This window comes from Plectropomus leopardus, chromosome 16, assembly GCF_026936395.1.
Source record: "Plectropomus leopardus strain MGB_pleo_1.0 chromosome 16, ASM2693639v1, whole genome shotgun sequence".
NCBI lineage: Eukaryota > Metazoa > Chordata > Actinopteri > Perciformes > Serranidae > Plectropomus > Plectropomus leopardus.
In genome coordinates this window covers 19,285,139-19,301,332 of record NC_142191.1, presented here as the reverse complement: position 1 = coordinate 19,301,332, position 16,194 = coordinate 19,285,139, and the positions used below count along the sequence as shown (strand labels likewise).

At 38.4% G+C, this 16,194-nt stretch overlaps 1 protein-coding gene across 16 annotated transcripts in view; it reads left to right on the top strand.

The window, feature by feature from the left end:
• The window catches only part of ptprk (protein tyrosine phosphatase receptor type K), a 149,803-nt gene extending 134,771 nt beyond the window's left edge, over nucleotides 1–15,032 (top strand). For 14 of the 16 annotated variants that reach the window (XM_088089706.1, XM_088089716.1, XM_088089715.1 and 11 more), the window contains 12 exons: nucleotides 106–142; nucleotides 819–916; nucleotides 1,278–1,394; nucleotides 1,645–1,799; nucleotides 1,958–2,093; nucleotides 5,382–5,531; nucleotides 6,142–6,315; nucleotides 7,929–8,060; nucleotides 9,158–9,283; nucleotides 9,437–9,600; nucleotides 10,536–10,671; nucleotides 11,650–15,032. In XM_088089706.1, coding sequence (XP_087945832.1) covers nucleotides 106–142; nucleotides 819–916; nucleotides 1,278–1,394; nucleotides 1,645–1,799; nucleotides 1,958–2,093; nucleotides 5,382–5,531; nucleotides 6,142–6,315; nucleotides 7,929–8,060; nucleotides 9,158–9,283; nucleotides 9,437–9,600; nucleotides 10,536–10,671; nucleotides 11,650–11,706 — 1,482 coding nt within the window. In that variant the 3' untranslated portion in view covers nucleotides 11,707–15,032. Of the gene's footprint in view, nucleotides 1–105; nucleotides 143–818; nucleotides 917–1,277; nucleotides 1,395–1,644; nucleotides 1,800–1,957; nucleotides 2,094–5,381; nucleotides 5,532–6,141; nucleotides 6,316–7,224; nucleotides 7,731–7,928; nucleotides 8,061–9,157; nucleotides 9,284–9,436; nucleotides 9,601–10,535; nucleotides 10,672–11,649 lie in introns of those variants that run through there. The other 2 variants (XM_088089705.1, XM_088089717.1) reach the window with 2 other exon arrangements.
• The last annotated feature ends 1,162 nt before the right edge of the window (nucleotides 15,033–16,194 follow it).

Below are 16,194 nucleotides of genomic sequence, written 5' to 3'. Positions count from 1 at the left end.
TTGACAGTTATAATGTTGCACTGTGGACATCTACAACATTTGACAGTGATAAACACAGTTTTTCTATGCTTATTGAGTTGTTGTGTTATGGTGTTTTGTTTTCAGGGCTACCAGAGACCAAGTCACTACATCGCTACTCAGGGTAAGACACTGCAACAACTTTTTATAATTGCCCTTATGTTGGATTTTACAAATACAGTGGAAACCTTTCACAGTGATCACAGCTGCCCAGGTTGAACTGATCACTCTGAATTACATTTGGGTTATTTTTTTACATAAGTATAAATAAATGAAATGGACAATTTTATTGACTTTTTCAAAATACAATACAGTTGTTTTATTACGTAGGCATTATGTGACTTGGTGGCTTCAGCCAGAGGTGCTTTCCCTGTGTACATTTGTTTACTTTCTCTATCACTTGCAGCTATTAGTTTCTCATTTGAATAGAAGGTAGCCTGAGGAAGAGCAAGTTTCGAAGCTGCATCTTGTTTGCTCGTTTTTTTGCAATTTGTCATAGCAATACATTTTTAGAGAGCACAAGAAAATTACCTGAAAATTAGTTCGAAAAACAACAAAAAGGCAAACAAGCCAGCATGAAAAGATATGTCTTAAGGTTGTTTTTTTTAAATCTCCACTGAGGTGGAATCTCTCAGGTGCTCGGGCAGACTGTCCCATAAAGTTTGGCTGCTATGGCTGACTACAGATATACTTAGTTGATTACTGTAACCATGATCACTGTAAGCAGTTTGCACTGTTTCTTCACACATAGTAACAATACAAAGAGCTGAATTTGTGTGTCTTTGTGTGTCTGTGTGTAGGTCCTGTTCATGAGACAGTGTATGACTTCTGGAGGATGGTGTGGCAAGAACAGTCAGCCTGTATCGTCATGGTAACCAACCTGGTGGAGGTTGGAAGGGTAGGTTTCTCTTTTCTGCTCTTCTCGACTCTTTTGTTCAGTTCAACTGTACAAGAAATGTTTCCTGATGCTCAAATTTGCATTTTGCCTTGTAAAGATTATTCAGGCTATTTGGATAGTCGGATAAAATAAATTAAAAGTCAGAAATTATTTTTTTAAAATCATATATCACTTGGAAGTGGCTTTCGCATGTATGCCAGATAGATATTATTCAAGTATTTTAGTATTTGATAGTATTGATGTCACTTGAATTTGTGCTAATCGTGCAAAGAAACAAGTGTCTTATCCTACCTTTTTTGTCTGTGAGGTTTTATAATCATTATCTTGCATTTCATCAATTCTTAAATGTTATTTTTACCAGGTTAAGTGCTACAAGTATTGGCCAGATGATGCAGAGGTGTACGGAGACTTCAAGGTGACTTTTGTGGAAGTTGAACCTCTTGCTGAATATGTGGTTCGCACATTTACACTGGAGAGGGTGAGTGATATTATTTTTGTGTCATTTTGCATTTATTTTGTGTTCAGCATCATTAACAGCATTGAAAAATACTTAAAATTTATAGTGCTTGTACCTAAAAAATGTGGAGCTTGACTGGTTGAGGCTGTGTTTGTCTTTTCTGTTCCTCATTTATTAACTGGTTAAAAGGTTTGAGTCATATTCAGTGAGAGAACATATGTAATGGCAAGTACCATGAAATAACCTAAATTTGTCTGTTTTCTTCAATCAGCGTGGTTTCAACGAGGTACGGGAAGTCAAGCAGTTCCACTTCACAGGCTGGCCTGATCACGGAGTCCCATATCACGCCACGGGACTACTCTCCTTCATCCGTAGAGTTAAAATCTCCAATCCACCCTCTGCTGGGCCAATTGTGGTCCACTGCAGGTACAAGAATATACGCAGACTTTCATATTATCCCCTACATGCAATAAATATGCACCTCTACATCTGAAAAAGACAAAGACAAAGACAAAGTCTTTTCTTTTAATATTTGATTCTTGACATAAAGAACATTTTCTCTCTTTCTGTGTTTCTCCCTGCAGTGCCGGAGCAGGGCGTACAGGCTGTTTCATAGTCATTGACATCATGTTGGACATGGCGGAGAGAGAGGGAGTGGTTGACATCTACAACTGCGTGAAGGCTCTTCGCTCTAGGAGGATCAACATGGTACAGACTGAGGTGACTGCATTACCCATCCTCCATCTGCATCCACATCTTAGAATAAACTCTATAAAACCCTCCCTGTAAGACTCAGCCATCAGCATGGTGCAGGCTGAAGTGACGACATCTACCTGCCACCTGTTCATGAACATGTCATCTCACTACAAAATCACAGCATGAACATAAACATAAACATTAACAGGATTTATCTGTAAAAATATCCTCATTACCTGGAGTAGAGATTCATCTTATTAATTTAAAGCCAATTTTTTTTAAGGATTTCTAAAAATATTTTACTTTGTCACCATCCAGTGGTAGGATGAAGAATTGCAATGCATGTTGCAGTTTCAATCACATTTATCCTACAGGGTTTTAGCAGAGCAAAGGTGATCCTTATGGAATATCAACCATCAAAAAGTCAGACACATCTTATTGAAAATTCCCCTCTAAATATCATAAATTGCTAACAATATTAATTTCCTATAAATTGTTTCTATGTACACACCAGCCAAAAAAAGAGTTTTTTGAATTACATAGGGACAACAGTCTTTGCAAGCTTTTTGTTTACTATCTGCACACACAGTAAAATGTACAAAAGTCAAATTTATTAATTAAGCACTTTTCTAAATAACCCATGCTAACCAAAAATGCTGTAAAGAACAGAGCGGGTAGCTAAAATCACAATAAATAATAAAGATCACATAAACATCAATGCACACATTTCATAGTAACAAATAACCAACTTTTAGGAAAAGGCACAAGTCCAAAAGAAAGCCTCATCAGGAGGATTCAAAATCAAATGTCTTAAACTAAACATAACAAATGGGAGATGAACTTGAGAGCTGTAAGCATCAGTAAAGAGCCTACTGGACCAGTTAATGCAGAAAATGATGAAAATGAAATAAAAAAAAAAAACAGAAAATGAAGGAACAAGACAGAATAAATTGAATTTTTGTCCTTGCCTGAAAAAACATCGCAGTTTCTTAAAAGATGAAGCAGGAAACAACGAGAGAGCATTAAATAAAGAAATTCAAGCAAGGTCTTGAAATTTGCATTTTTAGATACATCTGTGTACCCTTTTTGGCCCTCTGATAACAGTAAAACTCATTTGATGTAACTTGGATGTCATTAAAACTATTAAACCTACCTAAAAACAACCGATTTCAGCTTCTATCAGACCTCTATACATGTTTCCATTCTTATAAAACCAAACTTAATGTATTAAATGAGCCTTTAATGGGGTCAGTAGACCACATTGTGCTGACACATATCTTTGGGTGTAATTGACCACTTCAACCAGCAGATGGGGACTTGGACCATGGGAAAATCATAGCCTTTCTTTGTACGAACCTCCGTGAAGGTTGGCATTGTGTGCATACTGTGTGGTTTAGGTAAAAGTGAATAAACCAGGTTGCTTATCAGGATCCACCACAATCAAACGACATGCAGCATAAACACATCCTTGTGTGTTTAAATGCATTATTCTCCCTGAATGCCCCACCGCCAGAGGCTGTAGTGTATAAGTTGTGGAACAGCCAGGACCCTGAGTCAGCCGACCTGAGGGACCTGGAGGTAGAATGAGGGGTTAGGAGGTCTGTGATGGGGGGGGGGCATTTACGGCTTTATGGATAAACAGGGGAACCTTAAATCAATTCTGAGAAGTACAGACAACCAGTGGAAAGAGGCCAGAATTGGGGTAATATGGTCCTTCTTCAGGGTACCTTTCAGCCCGGCTGCTGCGTTCTGGTCCAGTTGCAGGTGGGACTCGGATGGCTGACTAATCCCAAAACACAAGGAGTTGCGATAGTCCAAGTGTGAGAATATAAAGGTGTGGATGTCTTAATCAAAATCTTTGAATTAGTCTGTAGCGGTGTAGTGTTGCATAATCAGATTTCTTCTTTACACCTTGTTGTAGCTCTGTGCTGGCGCTGGAGAAAGATCTAGTTAAACCCTTCGGGGAGAAAAATAACCCTTTGTAAAATCAAGGCAAATTGGCTTGATTTCTTTCAAAGACATGGGAAAAAGGCAATTAGCAATGAAGGAAAAAAAATAGCAAGAAAATACGAGAAGATAACCTGAAAATTTGTAATAAATAAATTAATAATAAGTAAATAAAATAAAATAAAATTAAAAATTTAAAAAAGGAAAATGACAGTTAATAAAAGGATAGGACCTGTTAAAAGTGCCTAAAAATATAAGAATCTGTGACATAATTTAAGATATGTAATAATGATTATTATAAATATAGCTTGTCCCTAGCTTTTTTCTCTTTTCAAGAGACATATTGTCCTAGCCTTTTAAAAACAATTTCTAAATCTACTTATTTCTTGCAATATGTGGAACATTTCTTAAGTTGCTCACTGCCTTTTCCCCCATGTTTTGAAAGAAATGGCACCACTTTTCACAGTTTTTAAAGGTTTTAATACTTGTGAAAGGCATCTGAAAGCAGTAAAAGAAAAGTGATGCTGCTCTAGGTTTCAAAGGGTTAAACCACTTACATTTGTCTTGGGCGGTGGTGCTAAGCCCACGATGCAGTGATGTTTCCCTTGCAAAATAGTTTTCAGGAGGGAATTTGTCTTGGAAGAACATTTGCACATTGGGGGCAAGCTGGCATTAAAATTGTCAAATTCACACAAAATAACATCAAATGTTATAAGAGGTTTTAGCGTGTAGGCTGCTAGCTCAATGTCTCTTGTTATTGTTGTTTCACGCACAGCTCTAAAACAAAGTGTGGAGATAGATGACAGCTTGGCATAGCTAGTTTCATGTAGTGACAGGGATTTTGAAAACGGTTGAGGTGAATTAAGTCTGAAACTGGGGGCCAGATGCACGCTTTTATTCATAACCCACATCCTGTGAGTGAGACTCATAGCATTGTAACAAAAACAGTTTGTCATCCATCATAACAGAGAACATTCACAGCTTTTCACTATGGCAGCCTTCAATTCATTCGATTTGTTCACTGAATTGAAACTGCAGTCATTTGCTTGAAAGAAGAAAAAAAAAAACAATTTCCTTTTTTGGACTGACTCACAACTGAAGTAAACCAAAACTCGACAGTCGTCATCTCATCTCATTCACAGCTCCATCTCCCATCAATCATCACTCACTCAAAGTGTCTGCATGCATCTCACTTTCATTTGGCATCACAGCTGCCTGTTGTATCTGTGACACACTGTGTGTGTGTGTGTGTGTGTGTGTGTGTGTGTGTGTGTGTGTGTGTGTTATTGTTTGACAATGTTTTTATCTAGAAGTGAAATGTGTATGTATATAATAATATGCTTGTGTTGAATCATATGTCTTCAGGAGCAGTATATATTCATCCATGATGCCATCCTAGAGGCTTGTCTATGTGGAGAAACAGCCATACCAGTCTGTGAGTTCAAAGCTGCTTTTTATGAGCTGATCCGCATCGACTCGCAGACCAACTCGTCACATCTGAAGGATGAGTTCCAGGTAAACCTAATCTGTATCCTCAACTCTTAAAGTGACACTCCCTCCTAAATCTATCTTAAAGTGCATGTAGCAACGGAGGGCTTACAACACAGAACAAATATCAAAATGTCTGAAGGCATCATAATCCATTTCTCAGCTGTTCAGTGTTTTGCAAACAATCACAGCTTCAACAAAGTTTCTGGTAGAGTTTTGGTCTCTGAATGATTTTTCTGCATCAGTATATTGATCCTCATTTTGGTGAAATGATCAGCTTCTGAATCCACTCCTTTAAAATTCTCACCCCTAAAATGTTACTTAGTTACTCAATTTAAATGTCCATGTTTTAGAATTTGTAGTTCTTTTGCAGTAACATCCATCTTTGAAGCATTTTCTGCTGTCATGGTCAAATATGAGTCTGAACAGAAACTGGATGTAAATTGCAACTTGACTGGTTGGTGGAGACATACAGCTGGCAATAAATTTAGTTGTAACAGGAGTTTAGAATTCATTTTCATCCTAATGGGACTCAACTTTGAATCCTGACTTTGTATGGTAAGGAAGTGCATTTCAGGGACCTAAAGAGTCTGCTTATGCTCTCTCTTACACACTTTTCATCTCTCTCTTTATCCAGACATTAAATTCGGTGACTCCTCAGCCTCAGCCTGAAGACTGCAGCATCGCATTGTTGCCTAGAAACCAAGATAAGAACCGCTTTATGGACGGCCTTCCTCCTGACAGATGCCTTCCCTTCCTCATTACAATAGATGGAGAAAGCAGCAATTACATCAACGCTGCTCTGATGGATGTAAGTGTAGAACACGCTCACATGCACATACAGTGAGGTTGTGTTATTTTCAACACATCGAGCAAGAGTAGTTTGGGACATTTCACACTGTGGAAAGTGTGTAAATAGCCTTTTAGACAGATGTGTTGCTTTTAACACAATTTGAGTGTATGCAGTGTGATAAAGTAAAAGCAAAAACAGTGTGTAATGTTTGTTGTCCCAAACTGCAAACACGTAACTGTTGAAAATGATAGACACGTTTAAGAGGTCATACACAAATGATGATTGAAAGAAACACGTGTACACAGATATTCATTAACATTTGTTTATACAGACAACACACACACACACACACACACACACACACACACACACACACACACACACACACACACACACACACACACACACACACACACACATACAGAGTCCCCTCCCTGTTTGTGTGATGCTGTGTTTGTGGTTTTAGCAGCAGAAGGCTAGAGACAAATCCAGGCTCTGAAAAGACCACTAGCTTCTCTGGCCACCACCTGATCTGTAACAGCCTCGTTGTTGCAGGACATTGTTTGCATTGGCAACAGTTGACAACATGTTGCCCATGTACCATGACTTGAAAAACAAAGTCATTAAGTAGGTTGAAATTTAAGGTAAGATGGCAAGATCTGGTCATTGTCTGACATAACGTCAGTTTAGCGTTGATCAGCAGGTGTGTTTTGTACATTAGAGGGAGAGATAGTAAGTGGTGGGCTGTAGATACAGTATGTGAGCTGAAACACAAAATGTAATAAATGCATGGTGTGGAAAGAAACCCGGCCTCTCTCCAACAAAGCTGTTGGAGGACAAAAATCCTGTAATTGTTGTAAAACTCTCCAATTTTTAAAGTTTACGTCTAAAGTTAAGTCACTTACCTTTGGCCTCTCTCTAACCAAGCTCTCAGAGGAGTTCCAGGTAATGGGATTTTACTTCAAATCTCCAATACTGGATTTGTTTCATGGCTTCAGTGTCGTTCTGCCACCAGGGTTCATGTTTAGCAAAGCCATTTACACCCTAAATCCTAAACCTGACCCTCACAGTAGTTCCCCCTCATGATTACATGTCGTCAAAGTCATTCACATCCATGTCACACATTTGGCTTCACAAACTTTAGGATGAGTTGGGTTCAGTTCACGTTCAGTTCAGTCTGTTCAACATAAGTCTTTTGGTCAATTTTCTCTTCTATTTTGACTGACAAATTTACCATCGGGTTATTTTTTATGTGAACTTTACCTGAACATGAAGTAAACTGACCCTATCAGATATAGATGTACTGTACGTACAGTGTATTTGTATACGCACTGCATGCTCCTCCTCACCCTCACATTTAATAGCTCCACTGCATGATCATGTGACCACACATCACCTGTGTTGCTCGCCGCCCCACAAACTGTCCCACTCTGCTCCTTTTGTTTCGATGTGTGTACAGTATGTATGAGAAACAGAAAGATCTTATTAAATACGAGGATAAAAATATTTAAGAGAAATGTGAAGTCTGTGTATGAGAAGCAAAACTTACTGATTCGTACTGCTGGATTTATGAAGTTCTTAAAATGTGCATGGAAGACCCTGACATTTTTTCTGTTGTCTGTTTCCTGCAGAGCTACAGACAGCCGGCTGCGTTCATCGTTACCCAGCATCCTTTGCCTAACACAGTCAAAGACTTCTGGCGCCTGGTTTATGACTATGGATGTACCAGTTTGGTGATGCTGAATGAGATTGACCTGGCTCAGGTATTTCACTTTTCTGTTTTCTTAATGTCATAACTTAAAAGTATACTATGCTGGAAGTTTTGGTTACTGCACGCTTTTCAGCAGAAGTGAATCATCTCATTCTTGTTTTGAAACTTGCTTTGGCTGCTTGGCAGTTTCCCTGGTTACTTTGACTATTTTCAAACTGAACTTCAGTCAAACTGTCATGAATTAAGCTTCTGTTACCACATTGCCTGTTTCTCACTTCAGATGTTTTCAGAAACACATTTTAGTGTATTGCATTGACATGAAAAAGTTTTGTTGGATTTGGTTAAACTCTGCCCACCAGCAGGACTAACTTTGTCATTTCACAGCTAAACAGTACACTAAAACATGTTTCTGAAAACATTTGAGGTGAGAAATAGACAACACAATAACAGAATGTTGATTCATATTTGATCAGCGCTGCCTAGTTTGACAGTTATACAGCAGAGTCCATGGAGCGTTTGACATGATTGACAGCTGCTTTAGAGACTTCTTCTAGCGAATGGCAGTAGAAGCAGTATGAGGGACATGATTTTTTCACAGATCTGTCTCATGTTTCTTTCAGAATATAGTGACAGTTTCAGCAAATATGACACAAAGTGTACAAGTGTAAACTGTAGCTTTAATAGCAACATGTATAATTTATTGTATGTTTTACTGTAATGTTTTATACTGTTCTATTCCTAAAGCAGTGAAGTGAAAACCCTTACACACAAGAATGATTTCAATGGTCAGCGATATCAAATAAAAATCAAATTAAACTCCAGTCTGTGAACAGATAGAAACCTTTGTAATGTGTGTATGTGTAAAGTGTTTATTAAAAGGCTAATATTGGTTTAAAATGTCAGTCTAGCTGCAACATCATGAAATCGAAGTCAACATATATGAGCAGAAGTTTACTGTCTGCAAGAGTAGAAAATTTTCCTTTGCTTAGAAAGGCCTCATATAGGCATAAATTATATAACATATAGGAAAATAATAGTAAGAATAATGTTTTGCACTGCCATGTATTGGAGTTTCTCTCTGTCTTTGATAAAGTCCATTGCTCCTCTTTGCATTTAGTGTATCTAAGTGCTGTGACTGTCTCTGCTCAGGGTTGCCCTCAGTACTGGCCAGAGGAGGGCATGCTGCGTTACGGTCCGGTCCAGGTGGAATGTATGTCGTGCTCAATGGACTGTGATGTGATCAGTAGACTCTTCAGAGTCTGCAACCTCACCAGGGTTAGTACATCTATACTGTGTTGTTATGTTTATGCGCTTTTCTTCGAGCTGCTTTTATATGTGATTGAAAAACAAACCGCATTCACTCATCTCTTTCTACAGTTTCCTGTATAACAGAGTCCACCTCTCTAAATGTGTTGTTTAACATTTCAGCCTCAGGAAGGCTACCTGATGGTTCGCCAGTTCCAGTACCTGGGGTGGGCAGGTCACAGAGAAGTCCCTGCCTCCAAACGCTCCTTCCTCAAACTCATCCTGCAGATCGACCAGTGGCAGCGTGAGGGAGAGGAAGGGGAGGGAAGAACCATTGTGCACTGCCTGTGAGTTCACATGCATGTTTTTTTATTTAGCTAGAGTGAAAGGAGTGATTGTGAAAAGTAATCAGCAGCTCCGCGAGGAAGAGGGGTGCATTCTGTTAACTTAAATAGAAAAAAGTGAACAAATTATCAGTTAATTTGTTTGAGTGAAGAGGACAAGAATCAAACAAAGGTTACCAAATTTGTGTAACATGTTTAAGACTGCATCTAAGGGTGGTCTTTTAACCCTTTGGAACCTGTGCAAATTGGCTTGATTTCTTTCAAAAACATAGGAGGGAAAGTAGCATCTTAACAAAAAAGGGCCCAAAATTTAGCAAGATATTTATTTAAAAAAAAAAAAAAAACAGGAAAATTACCTCAAAATATAAAAATATTTATATTTATTTTTCTGGAACATAAGTCTAAATATATAATTAAGAGAATTACAAATGTACTTTTCTGGACATTTTCCTCCTGTTTGTTTGTTGCTGTTTTTTTTTTTAGATATCTAATGATCTTTCCCCACAAATTTTCAAATCATTCTTTGCCATCTTTTACAAATTTTTCACACTTTGTGGGATGTTTCTGACTAAGTTGCTCATTTGCTCATTAGGATTTTTCCTGTGATTTTGAAAGAAATCAAACCAATTTTCTCAGCTTTCAGAGGTTTAAATGATTGTGAAAGGTGTCTGAATGCAGCACAAGAAAACGGATATTCATCTAGGTGTGAAAGGGTTAAGGACTGGCTAATACCACTTATCACTGCACCATTTTATGAATATTACAGAAAGTGTTAATGACTCATGAAACTCACTCAGAGATGATGCTCTTTCACCAGATTGTCTTTTTGTCTGATGATGCACATTTACTGATGACGACAGGATGATTCGTCATCTGTGTGCCAGAATTTGTTGGTGGAACGTTTTGTAACATGTCTCTGTATTATTGTGCATTTACAGAAATGGAGGCGGACGTAGTGGAGTTTTATGTGCCAGCAGCATTGTGTGTGAGATGGTCAAGAGACAGAGTGTGGTCGACGTCTTCCACGCTGTGAAGACTTTGAGGAACAGCAAACCCAACATGGTGGATACTCCGGTGAGTTAAAGAGATAGAGAGACAGAGAGAGAGTAAGAGAGGGAAGTTTGAACCTAAATGTTCGGTTTGGTTTTATAGATAGAGTTCCCACAGGTCTTGAAATCCTTAAAAGTATGTGAACTTGTGAAAATCGTATTTTAACTGGCACAGCATTTGTAGCTCTGGTTTAATGGACCACAGATCAGTTGCATATGTAAATCATCTCACATGATGCTACTCAGCCAATTAAATCTCATTTCCTGCACGGCAACTCGAGTGAGACTCATACGCAGGGACGAGACGAAAAGAGAAATGTAGACATCATGTTTCCCTCTTTCCACAGTCAGCACAAAACCAGTATGTCTCATGGTATGTTCTGAGACTGTGGTGAATATTGAAGCGGCACTTGGATAGTGTCACTACGAGACAAAGCACAGAGTATCTTTTGAGCAAACATGCCCATTCAAATCAGGACTGAGAGCATATTCAATGTGGCACTGAATCATAATGTAAGTTAGAAAATAGACATAGAACGAGACAAGAATGGACATTCAAATCAATGTAGCTGGAAGGTCAGAGCGGCAGCCATATTTATGTGTACCATTGCCAATGCAATCATTATTGTGGGCTAACTTCTTTATGCATTTCTGCATGAACAAACTGACTTACAACAAATCACAAACTCATTGAGATTACTCATTGAGATTAGGTTTTGCAGTATTGACTAAATGTGAAGTGGAAAAGTTTGTTTTCAAATATGCAGGTATTATAAAAATTCTCAGTATTAGAAATTAATATTGAGTTGTGTCTTAAGTAATGCTGTGTCGGGTCCTTGAACTGGAGGAAATTTGGCCTGAAAAGTCCTTGAAAATTAATTGACATTTAGTAGTGAAGGAACTCTGTATAAAATACAACATATCAGACTTTTCTTAGACTGAACCAAAATATTTACAATATGACCACTCAGATATTAACTTCAACATGTCTGTCTGTGTACAGGAACAGTACCGCTTTTGTTACGACCTGGCCCTGGAGTTCATCGAGTCCTCCTCCTAAACAAAGGAGAGAAGAGGAGGAGGTGAAGAAGAGCAGAACATCTTCTCACTTCCCGCGTGTTTGATCCTTTGCTTTCGCTTGGTCCCGACTCCCCTCTGTGGTGGCCGTTCTGTAGCACCCATTTTGCGTCCCTACAAATGGCACAAGCGAAATGGGCTCCTTGCATCGTGTTGTAAAGCATCCAAACAAAGGGAAACGTTTAGACTCTGAAACAGAAGGAGTGCAACAGAGGGGGAGGTGTTACTCCTTTTGCTCCTTTTTGCTTCTTGTACAGCTTTTTGAGTGCCAGCGGGCCCCTGTATGATTTGGGCCCCATTTAAATGTTGAGCCTCTTACCACAGCCCCTCTCCCATGGACTTGATGCCTCATGCTGTGTCAGCTGCAGTACTCAATGTGCACTGTAGATGTCTCCTTCCCCCTTGCAAGCTGCAACCACAGCTTTTGAATAACTGCAAGTTTCAATCGGCCCCACATTCCTGCTCTCATGCGAATTTCTGAGTTACTTAGCAGTGTTGGGCATCTCATCACGGTGATGTTTGAATATCCGCAGCCAGTACTTTGTGTAGGTACAACAAACTTCAAGTTACAGCCTGGCCAAACTCTGTGAATGCTTCTGTTTTCTGCTCCATACATCAGCAGCATCTTCATGTTATTTTTCTGGCCATTTCAATCAGGACATTATTATGTATTTAAATACTAAATTGGCCACTTCGAAACCACTTTGATTGGTTACATACATTGTCAGAGAACAGAATACACAGACAAAAAATATCCTAAATGTCCATGTAAGTTTGCTAATTAGATGAACTAGTGTCTTAGAAACAAGACTGACAAAGAAACAGAAGCAGGAAGTTTACACCAGGAGTACTAGGCTTTTAGTTTTTTAGTTTTTTTTTAATCATGAAGTGGCAACTTGAAAAATGTTAAGTGTAGGACTTTCACTAAAATGTGTATGTTAAAAAAGTGTGATATGTATCATTGTTTATGTTTTCTGCAGTCACTGCAGAGTTCATTTGTTGCATCATTTATTGATCTACAGGATAGATGTTTTGAAGTCTTCTTTGTACCCAAAATTGGAAAAAAAATTGAACATTTTAAAGAGTAACTTAACCCCCAAACCACTTTTATCAGCTGAAAACAAAATTAGATAGGTATGTATGTGGGTAACACCTTAACACCGTAACACCAAGGCAACACCTTAAACTGCAAACAAGGTCAATCATGACTCTTTCTATTATGAACAAGTCACACATTTTGATAAAAAATAACATCATGCAACATCACGTAATGCGTGTTTTTTAATATGGTGACATGCTCTATTGGACTTAAAAGGCACCATCTTGGAATATGGTATCTAGATATTATTGTAGATCTATGCCTCCTCCTCCGCTCGTCCACACCATGAAGGAGTGACTTAGCATCCCTCTCAGCCTGCACATGTTCATATTTTTTTTTTTGCATCTTAAAGGCAGTTTTTAAAATTGAGCATGAACTCTGGGGTTTAGTTTCACTTTAAGATTTTGTTCAATTATGTGACATTAGCATAATGATGTTTGTTTCAGGGCTGGGCCCAATGCACTTTCAATTCAGCCAATTCACAAATGGGATATTTTATTTCAAAAATCAAAAATGAACAGATTTTGGGTACGAGGCTTATTCACTCTTTGATAAAGACTGAGAATAAATGCTCTTTCATTAACAGGCGAATCATAGTTTTCCATTTCTGGTTTGAATGGAATTGGAAGTGAACTGACTCCAGGCCTCATTTGTTTTGTGCACTGGTGGCCAACACTTTTTATTATTATTTTGTAGCTGATGTTTATTCATAAGCCAAAGACTTTGTGTAAATATGTCTATATGGATAAAGCACATTGTTTGTATTTATTGTTTGTTTACTTGCATTGCTTGTAAGAACAATCATTCTTCATTCCATGTTTACTCTACTACCAGCGTTTCTTAAACTGTGGGTCAGGGCACAAAAATGGGCAGTGAGTCTGTTTCCTCCGGAGTATTAAGAGTATTAGTATGATTTAATGAGCCCATAATGGGTCCCGAGGCAAGAGGCTACATCTGCCCAATTTGGGTCCATGAAGAAGAGTTTAAGAACCCCTGATCGACGCTGTATATTAAAGCATTAGAAGTAGTTTTTCAGTATTTAGGTGGAATTCAGTAGAATTGTCTTGTTTTCACTTAATGAAACTCTCTGTGATGTTACCGTGGTTTATTTGTGTAAACGCCCATCACTCTGTTTGTGGTCAGTAAAACATCAGTGCATTTATATGCATAGAGTATTTTGGATAATAGCTCCTATCCCTCTTACCGTCTTAGTCGGGATAAGCTGTTTATCTTCATCCTCATATCCTGCTCACCATTATCCCTGAATACACACAGACGACTCGGTGATGCAAACGGGCTTAGTGAGTGAAAACATGCAGGACTGTGAAACAAAAAACATTTATTGTGCCTAATCATTTGAATTTCCTCGTGGATACAAGCATTTTGACAGTATCTTAGATCGCAACCAGGGCTTTGTTGAATGCGTTCTCATGGACGATCAGTGTTTCAAATATCTTCTGGACCATGACTCAGTGTGTGTTATAAACCAGAATGCTTCATGAATTCTTTGTGAGGCTTACCAGATGTGTTTCTGTTGTGCACAAACTGATTCAGAAAAAAACAACACTTTATTGTAAATAAAATGTCAGAGGTTCCACTTTGTTGGAAAGAGAGTAGCCTGGGTCTACTGTTACGGATGTTATTGTAAATAGGCTATCGTGATTACTCTAAAAGGCTTTATTGTTGGATGAACAGTAGAGATGATGGATGCAATGTCAGAACATTCGTTCTGTTGTAGATAAAAAGTCAGAGATTGTACTCCTGGAGGACTCAACTTCAAATTTTGACAGATATTGTTTAAAAAAGCATTATAGTATCCACTGAATACAGAACTTTATTCTGCGGGTGGAACGTAAATTTTCAGTTTATTTCTGCAGATTTCTGGTCTGACCCAAAGAAATAAAAGAAAATTCAGAGGCCATAACACTACGTTAGTTTACTAGTCGGACAAAACTGATCTTTATAGCATGCAGAGAGAAAACAATAAGTGCTTCATACAAAAGTCAGCCTTCTTAACTTCACACTTAAAGGGAAAAACTAAGACACCCATAACTCCTTCTCAATAATCTGAAGTAATGGCCCTGAAGAGTAGTGAATGAAGCAGAACGAGAGGCCAGTCTGAGTATAGAATTGATATTCATGGTTCATAATTATTCTTGTCTGTAATGTTTGGCTTCTTTGCTGTAATAAAGACCACTTCTTTAATTAAAGCTGTTGTGTGGAGTGCTCTGCTGTTAGCCTACATTTAAAGGAACATTGTGTAAGATTTAGGGGTATTTAGTGGCATCTAGTGGTGAGCTTTGCAGACTGCAACCAGCTAAAACATCTTACAGAATTGCTTTAGTGTTCAGGTTTTTATCAGGAGCTCAAATATCTGTGGAGGCCTCTTCCTCTTCAAAACAAACAAATAGCTGATTAAAACCCACTAAAAACATAAAGCAGGCTCATATTAAAAATTATATATTTTTCAAACACTCTTGTTGCTGAGTGGGTTTTTAACTATGGTGGGTGATGCAAAAATGTGAATAGCCTTATCTAGAGCTTGTGTTTGGTTTGTCTTTTCTGGTCTACATGGTGGTGCAATACAGCGATCTCCGTGGACAAGGACCCACTTCCCATGTAGATATAAACAGCTCATTCTAAGGCAGCATTTCCCAAATCTTCTCCTCAAGTGCCACTGCATGGTTTTGATTCCTCCCTGCTCCAGCACAGCTGAGTGAATTGATCATTTGAATCAGTTGTTTTGGAGCAGAGAGAGATCTAAAACATGCAGGACAAGCGATCTGTGAGGAGAGGTAACAAAAAATCAAAGATTCTTGGGTGATTATACACCAAAGAAAATGTAATTATTATATTACATTTATGTCAATATATGCTCCTAAATCCTACAAACTGGACCTTTAGAAGATGTAAAGTGAAAAAGACACGGATGGCATGAATTAGGAATCTTTCTATCCATGGTAGTTTCTGATATCTTAAACCAGGCCATCACAACACATATGGTCCACCCACGCAAGTGTTTTCACTTATGCTAATTAGCCCTCAGTGGGTGTGCACAAACTGGGCCTGAAGACTTGAGGTCAAAGCCAGAGAAATAAACAAAACCTGTGAGAAACTCAACAAAAGGTAAGATGAAGTCAGTAGATGTGACATTGTTTTAAAGCTCCATCTGTTTAGTAGTCATATCAGCTCTCTCCTCTGGTCTGCCTTTGTGTACTTTACTACTTTGTGTTCTAACATTTTTACAGGTCACAGCAGAAATAACTTAAAATTGGTCCAACTGAAGTGTCCCAAGAAGTGACACCAGTGCCCTAAAACTGGCAAAACTAATCAGATGTGTAGCTCCATCATTAATGTTATTTGTCGCACCTT